At 41.4% G+C, this 17610-nt stretch overlaps 1 protein-coding gene across 1 annotated transcript in view; it reads right to left on the bottom strand.

Moving 5' to 3' along the window:
• MED12L (mediator complex subunit 12L) overlaps positions 1–17610 on the bottom strand; it is a 201523-nt gene that overhangs the window by 156378 nt on the left and 27535 nt on the right. The window contains 6 exon segments of the mRNA XM_048507092.1: positions 1369–1410; positions 1413–1571; positions 3240–3344; positions 4922–5133; positions 7646–7772; positions 10355–10486. Of these exon segments, the coding sequence (XP_048363049.1) occupies positions 1369–1410; positions 1413–1571; positions 3240–3344; positions 4922–5133; positions 7646–7772; positions 10355–10486 (777 nt within the window).

Raw genomic sequence — 17610 nt, 5'->3', positions numbered from 1 at the left:
CCAAGTGCTGTGGGGAACTAGTAATAATTTCTTTCTCTCCAATCATAAAGCATAACATATTCACTTCCAGTTGTATTTGCTGTGTATTTCCACTTGTATTTGCTGTGTAGAACACATAAGAACATAAGAAAGAGCCTGCTGGATCAGACCAGAGTCCTCTAGTCCAGCACTCTGCTACTCGCAGTGGCCCACCTGGTGCCTTTGGGAGCTCACATGCAGGATGTGAAAGCAATGGCCTTCTGCTGCTGCTGCTCCCGAGCACCTGGTCTGCCAAGGCATTTGCAATCTCAGATCAAAGAGGATCAAGATTGGTGTCACAAGCACTTATTGATTATATCCCATGGTAAGTGACAACACCACCACAACCTGCTCCTTGCTCAACAACATTCAACTTGGAGTTCACACATACATACCATATCAGTTTTCGAAACTTTGCAGTTTTGGCATTACATTTGCACAATATGAAAATCATCTATGTAAAGGTTATCTCATAGTGACTGCAGGACTGCCATGAAAAGGTTTAGCAATTCTACAGAAGGATCTTGGGACCTTTTGGGAAGACCAGGTCAGAGCTTGTTTGCAGATTCGGGCCAAACACAGCATAGCATAACAAAACTCCCATAAGACAACAATTTAAAAAGCAAAATTACATGCTTTGGTTTTAAACCAATACTAATTTGCCTCCTGATTTTTACATACTCTAGTCATCTGATTTCTGCTTTTGTAACTGTGCTTCAGAAAAGGGAGAAGAAATCCATTCAGGTAATACTTGCTTGTAGAATTCACAATTGCCTTTACTGAAATACTTTCAACAGTGAAATATTTCATTGGCTTGTCTCAAGTGGAAGATTGTTTCATAGGAACACACATGATTGTGTGTTCATAGGAACTGCACATATTTGCACTAAAAGATTCATTGGAAACAACAGAACCATCTTTAGTCACAACTAACCTCCATCTCTTTGCTTCCAACGAGCCTAGCTTTTGCCAGGAAAGGTTTGAGATAGAAATCTAATACAATATACAAACAAATAAATAGATCGTAGCAAGTTAAAACAAGGGGGAAAAGCCTGATCCAGTGAAAGTCATTTATAATTACAGATGTTACTTAGGCCCCTTCCGCACATGCAAAATAATGCGTTTTCAAACCACTTTCACAACTGTTTGCAAGTGGATTTTGCCATTCCACACAGCTTCAAAGAGCACTGAAAGCAATTTGAAAGTGCATTATTCTGCATGTGCGGAATGAGCCCTGGTTCAAGGATAAGACCTACAGACCATGGAATTTATTTCCAAGTGCGCATTTGTTCAGGGAATATAAACAAAAAATGTCATGGACTCTTCAAAAAGGCAATGCTGCTTACTTACCTGAGGGACTGGAAAATGTGTTGCATATTGCAAATGAAGGTAAGAAGGCTACTGTAGCTCTTGATGGAGGCTGATATCAGTCTCCTTCTCAGCTTTTCTCTCGCCCGTAGACTTTTCACTGCTGGGCGCAAATGAAATCTAAGCTTCCATCTAATCATGCGATTTAGATTCTCGCAAGTCTCCCCAGGCATTGGAGAAAAAATCTGAATAGTGTAAAACAAACATTTAATATTGTAAACAGAAATATCTATTACATTTTACACAATATGACCAATTCAGTCTATTTTTTCCTCACTAGAATAACTGGGTTTTCCCCTAAAACAGATACCTGGGGTATGCACCAGTGAAAATGAAGGAAAATTGTCCAGGAATAACAATGGCATTTCTATTCAGTTTTCAAAGCTGTCCAGAAGGGGCTGAGGATTGACTCTCATTAGCATATTTACAGCAGAATCCTTTACATGCAGGTTATTTTTTTTAACTGAAATTCAGCAAATTTTCAAATAAGTGTGCTTTTAAGGTTATACCTACTATGTGCATTCTTTCCATGCTAGGAAAAATAAAAGTGAGTATGGTACTCCACATTACTAAGAATTCCCATTTCCCAGAAATAAGATCCTAGATTAGAGGGCATGAAATGCTCCTGGATACGGAGATACAGGGGATTATAGTTACTAATGGTAAGAAAATGCGCTTAGGTATCCACTCTTGCTATGTTCTTGAGATACACATTCCTCTAATTCTTCAATGCCCATTTCAGCACTTGTTTGGTAGGGGAGTCTGGGTAATAGTTTCTAAATTATGCTATTTTATGCCCCTGATGTTTTACTGGTGTGTTTTGTTCTTTATCTTGTTAATTTATGATGATCATATGATGTTTCTACTTGAAAGCCTCCTCACGCAGGACTGTGGAGAGGCGGCATAAGAAATTCCTAAATAAATGAGTTAGCAGGATTGTGCTTCATGACACAGAGTGGTAATCTGCAGTATTGCAATCCAAACTCTGCACACAACCTGAGTTTGATCCCAATGGAAGTCAGCTTCAGGTAGCTGGCTCAAGGTTGACTCAGCCTTCCATCCTTCCAAGAATGGTAAAAAGAGTACTCAGCTTTTTGGAGCTAAAGTGTAGATGACTGGAGAAGGCAATGGGAAACCACCGCATAAACACAGACTGCCTAGTAAACATGGTGATGTGCTATCATCCCATGGGTCAGTAATGATCCAGTGCTTGTTCTGGGGTCTACCTTTACCTTTTTGCAGTAATATGTGATACTTTGATTTTTTTGAAAGTGTTGTATGTTTTCAGAGTGGGAGCACATTAATCTGTGACAAATTAGCCCTTCTGATCACCAGAACTAACAATTGATTCTCCACTTGTATTAACTGCAACAGATCACACAAAGCAATGAGTAAGGTTTGTTCCTTTAGGATGGTGGCATTGAGATGGCTCGTTGGTGCTGAAGTCCTCCTAGCCATCCCCTGAATGAACAGAAAAAGGGTGAGAACCAACAGACAGCATTAAAAGGCTCCAACAAAAATTAACATTTTTAAGGAGAAAATGCCTTCAAAGATAGTGAGCTTAATAAGTATAAAGAATATGAAATCATGCTTGATTGCCTTTGACATGTTTATGACTTTGGCATTTTGAACATAGAGGAAACAGATGAAGCAGTTTTTGTAAACCTAAAAATGTGGAACTGTTTCAAAGAGGGAAAGGAGACTATGGAGGAGAGAAGTGAGATACTTTGATACTATTAAAAGATATGAAAAAATGTTGGTTAGAATGTGTCTAAGTGTCAGATCATGCTGGTATATGTAAAGTAATGAGGAAATGTGTCTTGAAAAACAAAAATCAGAAAAGTTAAACCTACTGGAAATTCCGAACCAAAGTCTGTTTTAAAGTCATTCTTGTCTATGTCATCAAAAATATTAGTGGTCCCCGAGTCAATGTACATATGTTCCATAATACTATGTTCCTAGTGATCACCAAAGAGAAAAAGAAACACCAGTCAGAGTTTGACGTAAACCTTGGACTGGCCACAAATTGGTAAAATAAAATAATCCATTTTAGAATGCAAAACATACGGGCATACTTACTGCTTTAGATTAGAAATAAAAGTCCACGGAAGTGCCGTACCAGGACTTCATGAAATATCAAAGTAAGTTTTTTTCAAAGTCGTCATAAAAAAGATAAGCTCAGGTGAGTGTTTCTCAAAGGAACAGACTCCATGTTTTGTATACACTGAATGGGTGGATCTCTCAGGAAATGTTCTCTTTTGTTAAAGGGATGGGCAGCCCCACTCAAAAGGCTGCATAGGGAGTCTTGAAAAGTGAAAAAGCCTCTCCACCACCAAGAAGCCCCCACTGAACTTCATAAAATTACACCACCTGTTTAGGTGCCATAAGTCTGAATTCCTGGCCACCCATTCAAGGTGGCTAGAGCTGGGGGGAAGTTGACTAACATTAGTTCCTCCCCCAGCCACACCCCTCCCCACCCCTGCTACACTAGCACCAGCAGCAGGGGTGCTGAAACCACAGAATCATGTCTGGTGCTGCATCCCAGCATACCAAGCCAACATAATTACCCTTCTACCGGGACAAGTGCCTTGGGGAGGGAATATCTACTAACGCAGTTATGTACCATTCTCACAGACATATGTCCCCCACCCCCAGATAGGGTTTGACTAGATAATGGCTGCAGCAAAACCACTGTAATTTGACTAGAGAGATGAGTACTCCCTGAGGATAGCTTACCATTTATATATGGCTAATGTTCACTGTAGATTTTATATTATCAACCATACAAACTTACAGAAATACCTTGAAAGGTGGACTTTGCTATTCCCATGGTCCCACAAATCCATAATTGGAACCCAATGTCCAAAAACATTCAAGAGAATATATGGGGAGCAAACCTTTCCATACAGCTCCAACTGTGTGACAAATAGAAGAACCACTATCCAGCAAATACACTTAGATGAAACATAACAGGCCTTCACTCATGTATCTGGAGCACTTTTCATTTCTCCATCTTTGCAGTAGATAGATTATATCTCAGTCCAAAGTAACTGTCTTATTACATGCCTAAAATGGAAATGTGAACTATGCTTTGGAAGTCAGAAGTACAAACATAGTACAGTGCTACCTAATTATGATTTCATAAGCCCTGTTAGAATTGTTGTGGCAGCATGGAAGCAGTTCCTTCTCATATTACCAGCGTAAGCCTCAAGCATATAGGAGAAACTGCAGACACCGAGTCAAGCCTGACAATGGACAGAAGAAGCATCATGAGCTATTCTTATAAAGGCCAGGAATTCCCAAGCCACCTTGGAGACTTAGGAAGCAGTCATGCTGCAGTTGGTCCTCCATCACTAGCCTGATGCAAGATGGACATCACTCAACAGGCTACATAAGATAAAAGAATTTGAAAAATAAACCAGGTAATAATCCAATTTTGAACAATTTATTTATTGTAAAAGGAGGACTCTTCATTTACATTTTTGACCAAGCAAAATCCTGCAGAGAAGAAAACATGTATATGCATGCATCTTACCTCCATTTTGGCATCTTGCTCCTTAGAATAGCGTTCGTCCGCATTTTCTCCAGTTGGTGAACGTGATTGAGAGACGGCAGAGGCTAAGTCTCCTCGTGATATTAAAGTGCACATGTAAGCATCATGGGAGAAAACATCGTGTCGTATAAATTCACAGAAAAGGAGAACTAGGTTCACAAATTCCATCTTCTCATATTCACTGTTTGGGTCAGCTATCAATAAAGATAATTTAATTTGTTTCCTGAAGACTACAGCTGGATTTTAAACAAAAGCTACACATTGAGTTATTTGGTGAGACACTTATATGCTACTGGAATTTTTATACAGGCAATCCTTAATTAGAGTTTAAACACTACACAAACACATTCTTTACCCTTTTTTAAAGTCAGCTATGTTGGACAGTTTCTAGTTAGATATCCTGTGATAGGTAGCTGAGGTAATCTCAGAGGACAGAACGTTAGTGACTTCTGAGGGAGTTGAGAAAAGCCAATTCTGTTTCAAGAGTCTGAGATTCCTGGGTTTAGGGAGCCATTCCAAGTAAAATTCACCATCTCTTTCTCTCCCTAACAGACATAGCCTTTGTTTGTAACCTTATGTGTGATCCTGTAACCCTTCTCAATTAGAACTTCATCTCCCCTTAGTTGTAAATAATCACTATACTGGTAGTAGCTAGCTTTACTTTCTTACCTAGTCACTATTTAACAGCACTTCTTCTAAGGAAAACACAAATATATTCTTGTGTTGTTGAAAGAAGGTGTCGCTGTGGATCACTGGAGGAAAGGGGGCAATTATTTCAGCTATTTCTGCTACCCTTACCATGTCCCATCTTTAACTGTAGCATTTTACCCAGAACGATCATTTTTATACTTAGCCTTATTGGCCACTCACAAACATATCATAAGCAAAGCCGCTTGAATACTGCTACTGGGGATATGGCAGATGGGGGAAAACTGAGGCAGGATCCTGTGATCACATCAGCCATAGACAGAAATCCTACAACAGTTATAAAAGACTAGTAGTAAAGGTCGCTGTAAATACAGCAGGCCTAGATAGGGTGGGAGGTGAGGGCAGGCAGTACTTGCTGGGGGTGGGGAGGGCTTGCTGGGGCTGGGGTGAAGGCAGGGAGGGCTTGCTGGGGGTTCGGGCAATACTGAGGAGGCCTTGCAGGAGGTGGGGGATGGCATGGAGGGCTTGCTGGGGGTGGGGGAGAATGGCAAGGGGTGGTTAGGGGTGGGGGAAGGTGGCAAGTGGTGGCTAGGAGTAGGGGAGAGTGGCTAGGTTTGGGGAGGGGTGTTGGGAGGGTGGCAAAGGGTGGGGAGGTGTGGATGGAGGGTGGCAAGGTAAGGCTTGGGGTGAAGGGGGAGGGTTGAATTTGGATGGTTGGGGTGGGAAGGGGAGGCAGGGAAGTCTTGCCCACTTGGCAGTTTGGGGTGGGGGGGGTAGGAGGCAGGTGCTGGGCAGCAGAGCATTTGCTCCACCCCCTTGGCCTGGCTGTTTGGGGAGGCGGGAGGAAGCTACTGGATGGCCCGCAGAAACAGCTGTGTGCATGGAACAATGCAGGGGAGAGCAACTCACACTCAATGAGGGAGCAGTGGGTTGAGGGTTCATTGTCCTGACATTCAATTCCTTAGCACCTTAATTATTTAGGATGTTCATATTTGCAGTTAGCATTCGGAATGCAGTTAAAATGCATTTTTGATAACTGAGGCTTGCTGTCAGGTAGATTGCAGAAAAAAACCCTTCATAATGAATTGGACTCCTTCAAGATAAATCTGTTTACATTACAACTGCTACTTCAGTTGTCATGTTATGAGGTTATTTCAGTATATCATGTACGCATAATAAGATGTACATTTTTCAGACTTTTGCAAATTCTTTTTCATTCACATGTTCATCCGCTTTTCAGAAGACTCTCTATTTAAATTCTGAGTGCAACTAAAAGTTAAACAAATTTATAATTTCTACAAAAAAAAATCCTTTGCATTTGAGCAATGTGGCTAGCTTACAAACAAACCTTCCCAATGACTTGGAAAATCTGTTGTTGTAGCAGCAGGTAACCACAACAAAGAAAAAGAAAATCCAAATGGATTGTCAGAGACTGACATTGCCATCCTAAACAGAGTTATACCCTTGTAAATCCACTTAAATTAATGAACCTCCAAGGGTGTAAATCTGCTTAGGATGTCATTGTAAACATTCAATGTGCTTTGAGCTCATCAGAACAGAATAGACATAATCTCCTGTTCTAATGAATAAACAGATCATTGAATAAAACTGGCAAGAAACAAAGATTTTTAAAAAGATTTGGAGGTCTTTTCCCCTCTATGCTATTATAATTTAAGGCAATATTTTAATTTTAAGTTAACATCTTCTTGTTTTGGGTCTTACACTTCAAGAAGTTTATCAATTTTATTATCTAATTTTACATCTAATTTTAACGATGTATTGTAGCTCTGAAGGTAATGCAAGTTAAAAATAGTTTTCTTTTTCCTGTTACACACTGCAGAGGACCAAGTTTCTTAAAACTGGGCACAAAGTCAACAGACAAAAATGTGTTCAACTCCCAAAAGAATGTTCTGGATCATTAACTATATACACATTAAAAGTTTGTAAGTGAGGCTGCGGTAAGGGAACGGAGGGCTATTCGAAGGTGTAAAACAGTAATGAAGCAAAACCAATTCAGTAGCTGTAGAAGCAGATTTATCCTGATGAACAGATGCTTACATAGTGAGGGAGCCTGGGTATCTAAAAACCTAAGGAACACATTCTGAAAAACAGGAAGGCTGGATCCAGCAACCGATGATGAAGAAATTGATTCCTTTTCATCCAACACTTCTGCCTCACCACATCTCTACAAAGATGAAAGCAGATAAGGAAAAAACAGTCAGTGTAAGAAGACTATGGACCCCCTTTTGATCAAAATAATTTTGACATCTGTCTTTCCCAGCTGTCCCAATGATTGACAGTCGTCAATCATGGCAGATGCATCCCCAGTTGGTATGTTAATCAGATAAGGGGTTGATGTGACTGTAAACAGTTATAGGATGTGTGATTGACATTTCACTCAGTTAAGAGCATGGTAGAAGTGTTTAGAGAGCTGTCTTTCACGTAGGAAGATTGGCGCTGACAGGTGTTTTTGCTTTTGTAAAGTCCCTGTCCTGTGTCATTAGGAAACCTAGTGACAAGTTGGTGAAATTCATTCATGCAGTAAAAGATTCTACTCCGGGCAGAGTTTGGTCTTTCCATTGCTACTCTCTTCCTTTCTAGGTTTTCCTCTTAAACACAGCTCTGGGGTATGCTTAGAGGGAGTGTTGACTACAGGACTGGATAACTTCAAGAAACATACTCTTTTTTTTGTCCAGACTGTCTATATTTATAATCATAATTTGTCATACATTTGCACATTTTTGTTACATATCATGCATATGCTCAATATGGCTTTATCATAATTCAATGGGTGTTATCTAAATTGAGATCCTAGCCTGTGTCAGTCTGATAAGGCATTGCTGGCAGCTGAGCTCCAGCATCAGATATCAAGTCAGAACAATCTAGAAACAACTGTACATAGTGAGAAAGGGAAGACTGTTTATCAAGTAGGTGTCATTTAGGATAATAAATTATGGTACTTATAGCAGACTGGTAAATGGGGGGAGTTTTGTTGGCCTCTTTCTACACCAGTGTGGGTATGAAGAAAAGATAATGCCCTTCACACCCCATTATGCCATCGATAAGTATTACTGAAGGGGAAAAATAACAATTTGTTTTGTTGTAGTGTGTTTCTGAGGCCCAAGGGAGTCAGAATGAAGAGATTCTGATCGTTAGCTCAGAGCCTGTGGCCGTGGCATCCTGAGGATCCTCTGAAGATGCCAGCCACAGATGCAGGCGAAACGTCAGGAGAGAATGCCGCTAGAACACGGCCATACAGCCCGGAAACCACACAGCACCCAAGTGATTCTGGCCGTGAAAGCCTTCGACAATAAATTATTTAATACTTTATAACTAATCTAATTAAGAGTGAGAAAGAATAGGCAAGAATTAGCTGATTTACATTAAACTACTTTGAGTATGCCCTGCCTTCCTTAGGCCCTTTCTGCATGGGCCAAATATTCCGGCAGGCAGCTGGGATACATGGCCCCGAAACTGCCTCGGGCCACAGTGGGTTGCTGCCATGGCTCTGCACGGAGCTGGAGCTGCCTCCCGTGCCCCACCTCCCTGGGGCTCTGGGCCCCTCCCCCCAGCCCAGCCAGTGTTGCAGCTGCGACCCTGCACCTGTGTCGCCACTTGGGGCTTTTTTAAGTTTGGACAAAGATTTGTATTCTGTGTTCATAGCTTCAGTCTCTGGATTTAAGTACCCACAGATCTGGTTCCATTGGAAACTGGATGTATTGAACGTGAAGCAACTGGCAAGAGGAAGATATAAATGTCAAGGCCAAATGGGTAAACAGAACAACAGATTTAGTGGGGTTAAACCTTTGAAACAGTGGCGATAGAAGCAGAATAGGGAGAAGAAATTGGAGAGTGGCTCGGAAGACTTATGATACCAAATAGAATATAGTTAGCAGCATTAGGAAAGAGAGGGAAGGATCCATGGTAGCTTGTTGGCTGAATCTTTACGTTGGAAAAAAATAATGGAATTTAGAGTTCTTAAATCAGTGGCTCATAGTCGTTTAATTTACTATTATGTACCTGGGATTTTAAAAATGGACTGCCCTTCCTGATCCTAAGCATTTTCTAGGGCCAGAGAGAAAGTTATTGAAGAAAGTTATAGAAAACCTAGAAAGGAAGAGAGCAACAATGGAAAGACAGAACACTGCACGGAGTAGAATCTTTTAGTGCATGACTGAATTTCACCAACTTGTCTCCAATTTGGTGACACAGGGCAGGGACTTTACAAAAGCAAAAATGCCTGTCAGCACCAACCTTCTTACGTGAAAGACAGCTCTCTAAACACTTCTACCATGCTCTTAACTGAATGAAACGTCAATCCCACAGCCCATAACCGTTTACAGCCGTAGCAATCCCTTATCTGATTAACATGCCAACTGGGAATGTTTCTACCATGATTGACAACTGTCAATCATTGGGACAGCTGGGAAAGATGATTGACAGATGTCAAAATTATTTTGATCGAAAGGGAGTCTTCTATTGTAGAATTTTAATATCACAGCTATAAAACTGATACCCTTTTTCTATAAAACTGATGCCCCACTGTAATCTGGACAACCCAGATAACATCTGTGAAAAACAACAAACCACATTTTTCAGTATTAGACTCTGCCTGAGGTAAAAAAAATAACAAAATCAATGAATCAAAACAAGTCAGTTAAGCTAATACTTTGCTTATTTTAAAAGTGCTGTTTCAGATCAATGGGACTCTCTCTTAAATAGATTATATTCCCTCACCCACATTCATTACACTACAAGGCAACTTACTTCTGCCTCAATTTCAGCTTGTCTCTTCTCCAGTAGCTTGGCAACCGCCAAAGCCCTATGCTTTCCAGATCTCTTACTGCTCACTGCCCATTCACAAAGCAATGTAACCACAGCCTCATCATTAGGTGCCACCTGTAAAAAACCACAAAAACATAGACATCCCCTTATATGAGTATAGCAATCATGCTGGCTGTTAACTAGAAACACAAGGATGGCAAAAAAGGAGTAAGTTTCCTGCTTAAGTATCTAAATCTCATCACATCTAGGGTAGACCATACCATTTTATTATAGTTTACTTTCAATATGGGACATATGGCTGACAAAAAACTAAATCCTAGAGGGGAGATATGTTTAAGGAGCTGACTGACTCTTATCCTAGTATATTTCGGAGATTGCCCAGATAAGGGCCACTTATGCCAGCACCACTGCACTGCTCTTGGGTGCTGGCATAACTGAACTGAAAAACACAGTTGCTGCATGCAGGTGGTACCAGATCCCAGCCACCGCCAGTTTAGCCCAGGGCCTTCAGAGCTGAAAGCACCCAACCTATGTGAGGTAGATGTTCAGGACTGCATCATGGAGGGATCAGTCATCTGTACAGGTGTAGTGATCCTTCCATGACCCCAGTCCTCATACAAGGATGAAGAATATTTGCACTTCTCAGATTGTGAATATTCCTAGCTCTGGAGTCACTGTCACCCCATCCCCTTTTCAGGAGGGAAAACCAAAAGTGAAAAACAGAACTGAAAATTCTAAAGGCGGGCTAGGAAAGCTCCTGAAACTGGCAACAGGTTAGCCAATAGCCGTCCCCTGCTTTCCTCTGTGTCGGTTCATGGTCAGTTATGACTATGCAGGAGCTTTTAGCTGAACTTCACAGTACAGCAGCTCACAGCTTCTTCCTCCACAAGCCCTTGCCCACACGTCTGGGGCCAGGCTGAGAAGGTGCCAAGCTATAGGGACCCAGATGGGAATGGGCGTCCAAAAGAAGCCCTCCCTACAAATGAAGACTTTCATCAATTGACTTGGGTACAGGATGGGGCAAGGCATGGGAATAGAGGGGAAGGAGCACATGGGTATGTGGCACTGATCCCTACAAACAAGGGTAGGACAGTGGGCCACAGCTCATACTATGGCTACTAGATCATCCCTCCCCAAGGGCATCAGAGGATGCAGAACCCCAAAAGAACCCCTGGGTAGAAAGGCACCTCTTGCATCAAATGTTCTCCCATGCCCACTTGTGTTCAATGTGCAGGGGGCTGGCTTTGGGGGGAAGACTGGGGCCCATGTCATCACTGGCAGATGGCCAAGGATTTGTGATGTGACTTGGTCACTTCAAGTGGTGAGGCGGGTGAGGCACTTCAAGCATCTATGGCCCTGCCCTTTTCTAAACTAAATCATATCATACTGAGAATCTTTTAAATTCAAAAAACCCTTGCCTTTAATATTAATCTTAGAAATCACAGCCTTGATATCAACAAATTTCCACCAGTCTGGAAATCTTTAAGAGTTAAAATCAACTCAAAAAGATGCCAGATTACTTTTTTAAAAATTCTAAAAAATAAATCTAGACATGTCCCAGTAATAAAGAACTACTAAATTAAACCCTGTTCTGTTTTGGTTGCCACCCAGAAAAAGTTTGAAAAAAGTAACATATTGTGAGACTTTAAAGAAATGATCACATCAATCAGAACATTTACAAAAATATACTGTCCTTGTAATATATTAAATTAGGATCACTGTTATGTTTGTTACTTATTAGTGAACACTACATTTCAGTACTAAAAATGGATTGGTGGTAAGCCTATGAGGACCTGGGGAAAGAAATTCAGGCCCTGTGTCAGTCATAAAGGCCCTGGATAACATTGGACAATAGTCTCTTGGATTCAGTTTTCTGGTATGTAAAGAGGGTATCCATGTGATCTACCTCAAATGCACAGAAAAACTACTTTCAGCCCTGCCAGCTATTCAGATTGTGTCCTACTGACAGGAAGGAAAGTTGTTTTGCTATCCAAAGGACTTCCATGTGTCCACATTTAGCACCTAATCTGTCTGCCCTTCTTGATTCAATAAATATGTCCTCAGAGATCCAACCAAATCCACCTTAACAACTTGATTAACTGGAACATGTCTCCATGCTCTTGGATTACACTTTAGAAGGTGGCCTAGAAGCACTTGTGCAAGCCAGCATTGGGCTAAAGTTAAAACATCTATTTAGAATTATATCCACCCTGCAATTACTGAAATATCTTCACTGGTTGTCTATTTGCTTTTCAGGACCAGGTTAAAGTGCTGGTCCTTGCCTTTTAACAATGTTTGTTGTTGATATTGGCGTGGGGGAGGAGGTACTCGTATATAAGGTTGTACCAACTTCCACAAATTCCCGCTCAAGACTTGAGAGAGACCCAAAAAACGATCAACAGATATGGTTCCCTCCAATGGAAAAAAACTGTTCTGAAATCTTTCTTAATATTAAGATGCACAAATAAAACCACATTGTGAATACCTTCCTGCTCCTTTGCTCAACATGCATCACCAAAACACTTCCTGTAACAGGAAGAGGTTTGGGGCAGTTCTGGGGAAGCACAGATGTATCTTAAGAGATATGATGATTCATAAGGGTCTATGGTTCATACAACAGGGATGTTATATGAGATATAACAGCCGAATTGAAAACACTAGATCTCTCACTTGAACAATCTTATTCTGGTATATGTCCCTCCCTGCAAACTGGAAACTTTCAAAACCTGGGTTGTCAGCCTCCTAGTGGGGGATGAAGATCTTTCAGAATTACAACTTATCTGAAGATAACAGAGCAGTTCCCCTGGACAAAATGACTGCTATGGGTGGCAGACTGTGTAGCTTTTTCCACTGCTGTGGTTCCTCCCCTCTCTAAACTCTTTCCTCGAAAGCCTCCATCCCCCAGATTTTCAGGTATTTCCCAACCAGGTTTTTCCCAAATTCTACCTACCATACTTTGGACTGCCAGTGTCTTTGCTTATACACAATAATGTCTATTGATAGTTTTGAAAATCAAGTTCTATGTATATAATAAGTGGAGTTTGGTAGCCTCCAGAAGCGGCAGTACTCAAAGCTTCACCCTGCTAATCCTTCCCACATTAATATCATCCCACCCAAGCACCAACCTCTTTGTCAGTAGGACACACTAAAAGTAACATGCAAAGCTAGAGAGCAAAGTTTGGGGCAGAAAATTCTTAAACACAATCAGCGCATAGTTTCAGTTAATTCTCGTATGCAGTGCAGGAATTAAGGCTGAGAGAAAAGTATTTGGGTAAGGCCAAACAATGAGTCTGCAGCTGCCTGTAAGAATGGCTAGATCAGGGGTAGGGAACCTGCGGCTCTCCAGATGTTCAGGAACTACAATTCCCATCAGCCTCTGTCAGCATGGCCAATTGGCCATGCTGAGCTGATGAGGCCAACAAGTTCCTGAGCTATCAGGCACTGGGATTCTGACTAGGCAGATGCCCTGAATGTAGGAAACAATAAATGAAGAAGTTAAAGAAGAAGAAGAAGAAGAAGAAGAAGAAGAAGAAGAAGAAGAAGAAGAAGCGAAGAAAGTTAAAGAAGAAGGAAGAAGAAGAAGAAGAAGAAGGAAGGAAGAAGAAGAAGAAGAAAGAAGCAAGAAGGAAGAAGAAATATTAGAAGGAGAAGAAGGGAAGAGGAGAGAGGATGAGAGGAGGAGGAGGAGGAGGAGGTGGAGGAGGAGGAGGAGGAGGAGGAGGAGGAGGAGGAGGAGGAGGAGGGAGCTTGGATTTATAATCCCCCCCTTTCTGGTCCTGCAGGAGACTCAAAGGGGCCTTATGCAATCTGCACTTGCCCTTGCCCCTCACAACAAACACCCTGGGTGAGGTAGGTGGTGGGCTTGAGAGGAGCTGCCAGAGGAGCTATGATCATAGAGCTGTGACTAGCCCAAGGTCACCCAGCTGGCATGTGTGGGAGAGTACAGGCTAATATGAATTCCCCAGATAAGCCTCCACAGCTCAGGCGGCAGAGCTGGGAATCAAACCCGGTTCCTCCAGATTAGATACATGAGCTCTTAACCTCCTACGCCACTGCTCCTCCTCCTACGCCACTGCATTTTGGGATAACGGCATTTATTCCATGCAGGAAATATAAATCCAGCAAAGAGCACTCCAGGGATGGGCAGAATATACCTCACTCACCACAACCAGCACTGATTACTCCAAACTGATGTGCGCAAATTACAACACTGAACTTTAGATTCAAATGGGGATTCCTAGAATGCAGGTAGAACTCTGCCCAAGGGCTTTATTAGCAACCTTACCCGTCCAGTTTCACTCAAACATGGGACTGACCAGCATGGGGCTTATAAAGCTTTCTTGGGGCCATCTGGCAATCAGATGAGCTGCTGATAGCCAGGAACAGTAGCATACAGGTGGCTGGTTGTCTCATCCTGCCCCCTCTCAAATCCCAGATGATTCTGACTTATGACAACCATATAAATTAATGATTTCTGAAACATCCTATCACTGACAACTTTGCTCAGGTCTTGCAAACTGAAGGGCAAGGCTTCCTTTATTGAGTTATTATGGGAATAAAAATTCCCAGATAGAATCCATGAGTTTCTGTTGACATTTTGACAAGCAACACAAAAAGAATCTTTCTTGCTGGCTAACTTCTAATCAGCAAAAGCCATGCTTCACCGGCAGATGCCACAGAAACCATCATTAAGTTTAGGACATCCTCGTGGCTCATTGTCTGCTTGAAGCTAATATTGAAGTTAGCCTGTTGGAGCATTTATGTTTTAGCAATCTGTTTTATTACCTCTTTTGTTCTGTTAGCTGCTTTGGGTCCCCCGTGTGGGTGAAAAGTGTGATAAAAATATTCTAAGTAAATAAATATGCTTTGGAGTTAAATGTACTCTGTAAATGTATGAACTTTAGTGAAATTTAATTTGCAGACTTCTCCACTAACATGAATAGTTAACAGAAAACCCAAAATAGTAGTAAGGAAAGAAGTAACATCAAACCATTCAAAACATACAATGGATAGCTATTATTCACTCCTTTCCCTACCATTCTCAGATTAGGAAATGGTTTACAGAACCATGTTCTCATGTAATGGGGAAGAAGAGACAATCGCATGCTTACAAGGTGTGTGAGTGTAAATGCAGGTGCTTGGCCACCGAAAAAGTAGGAATACTGCTTTGCCACAGAATTAGTACCATTCCTAAGTACTGGGCTTAGTTTCTTTGTAACTAAAAAAAACCTGTGAACTTTCCTGTTAATGACTGGAGAAAGAGAATTTTTAAAAGCTGGTTGTGAGCAGAAAGGTGAATCTGGGGTGTTGAATTCATAAGGACAGGCCAAGCTTCCCACTGCTTGGGGACGGGTCAGAACAGAATATTTTTGTTTTGAAGATATTTATACTAAAGACTTCATTGGATAAACTTCAAAAGTTTGTTCTAGGAAGTGAACAGCAGGAGGGAGGGAAAGGTTGATCTGGTGTTGGGAACAGGGGGTTAACCCAAGACACTAAAAATAGCTAATTATTAAAGCTTTCAAGTCACTCTCCCACAATATGAAACAGAACACTAAATCCACTTTAAACACTTTGCAACACAGAAAGAGCAAAACCCAACCAAACCAAGCCAAATTATAAATTCCGTATTGTTTGGTTTGAGTACATTCTTGTTGTCATGCCAGTTACTTGGTTTTGTTCCCATGCTCAAGATTCTCAGAATTTCTCTGTTCTGCTACAAAAAAAACCCCCAATATTTAACTATTCAAATAGCTATAATAACAATTTAAGGGTATGACTACACCTTTCAAGCTAAACAAGTTAAATGCTGTTAAATATGTTAACAAAGGTTAAAACTTCTCTAACTGCATGAACAAGTACTGAAGTTACCAACCCAAGAGCTCAGCTCTCAGCACATTTATATGTTTATCCAAAAGCTCAAATTCAAAATATTAAACACCATAGAGAACATAGACTAGTACAGGGGTCTAGCTTTTCAAACTTCACATTTGTCACTGTATTGAGCTACAGTAGTTTGCATATTCTGTGTCACAGCAATGATGGCATACAAATAAGAAAATAGGAGCAGCCATGCTGGATCAGACCAGTGATCCATTTAATTCAGTATCCTGTTTCTACAGTGGTCAGGCATACAAAAGGGCCCCCATTTTCCTTCCTAGTATTAACACCCTTAATTAAAGGGAGGAAAATCGGCCCCATGTCGGCCATATCACACTCACACTGAGCCCTTCGGGGGAGGGCGGTATAGAAATATAACCAATAAATAAATAAATAAATAAAATGATTGGATCTGAGGATCTTGGATCTCACTGAATATAGTCAAGTCCAGCTCTTTCATCATATGAATTAATTGCTTTGAACAGAGCTTAATGTCTTTCATGGGAGTGACAGGAATTGGATCATCGACATGTTCCTCCAGAGAAGGAATGGAGGGGTCATCAGCCTCAGCATCACAATCAAAAAGATGACTATCACCTGGATCATGATAAGAGTTGAAATGTCCTCATATTTCAGCATCAAAGACTGTTTAATGGATGACTTAGGAGACAGCGAGAAGGGATATGATGAAAAGGCATACTCCAAAGTGAGTATGGAGGCATATATATCCCCGAGTAACACGCATAGGAAGACTGGAAAACATGAAAGTGGAAAGCTTGCAGCTGACAAGAGGAATGAAGCATCAACACTGAGCACCTGCCCTGATCCAAATGAGGCAGGAGAACCTCAAGAACATCATCCTCCAAGAAAGGAGAAGAAAGTCCACTAAGCATTCCTCCTTGAACAAGTTTCGATGTTGAGCATCTTTCAGACTTTAACTATGACTGTGACCCCTTTAAGTGGAGAATTTGATGGATGAAGTTGAACTGGGGGTGATCATATTGACAGGAGACTTCCAAGTGGCTTCCAAGTGATACGCTAGAGAATCATGTTAGGGATGCGTCAGCAACGAGCCTTGATATCTGGAAGATGATGGCTTTAACTGAGGGGTACTTTTAACCTTATTGGCATTCTTAACCTACGGGTGTGTGCCTGGACTTGTCAGGCTGCAATGGGCTCACCCTGCCAGGTCTGGAGGGGGGTGGGTGCCTAGATCAGCAAACCAGATTACCTGTCTGAGCCACCAGTTCAAATCTATTCCTAATTTTACATACACAAAGTATGCTGCTCTGTTTGTGATGGATCCAAGCTGGAAAACAATTTTGAGGAAATGGTTTTATGCCCCACCAGCGTTCCAT

Source organism: Sphaerodactylus townsendi, linkage group LG08, assembly GCF_021028975.2.
Source record: "Sphaerodactylus townsendi isolate TG3544 linkage group LG08, MPM_Stown_v2.3, whole genome shotgun sequence".
Taxonomy (NCBI): Eukaryota; Metazoa; Chordata; class Lepidosauria; order Squamata; family Sphaerodactylidae; genus Sphaerodactylus; species Sphaerodactylus townsendi.
Note: the sequence above shows the minus strand (reverse complement) of the source record. Positions and strands in the feature narration are given on the sequence as shown.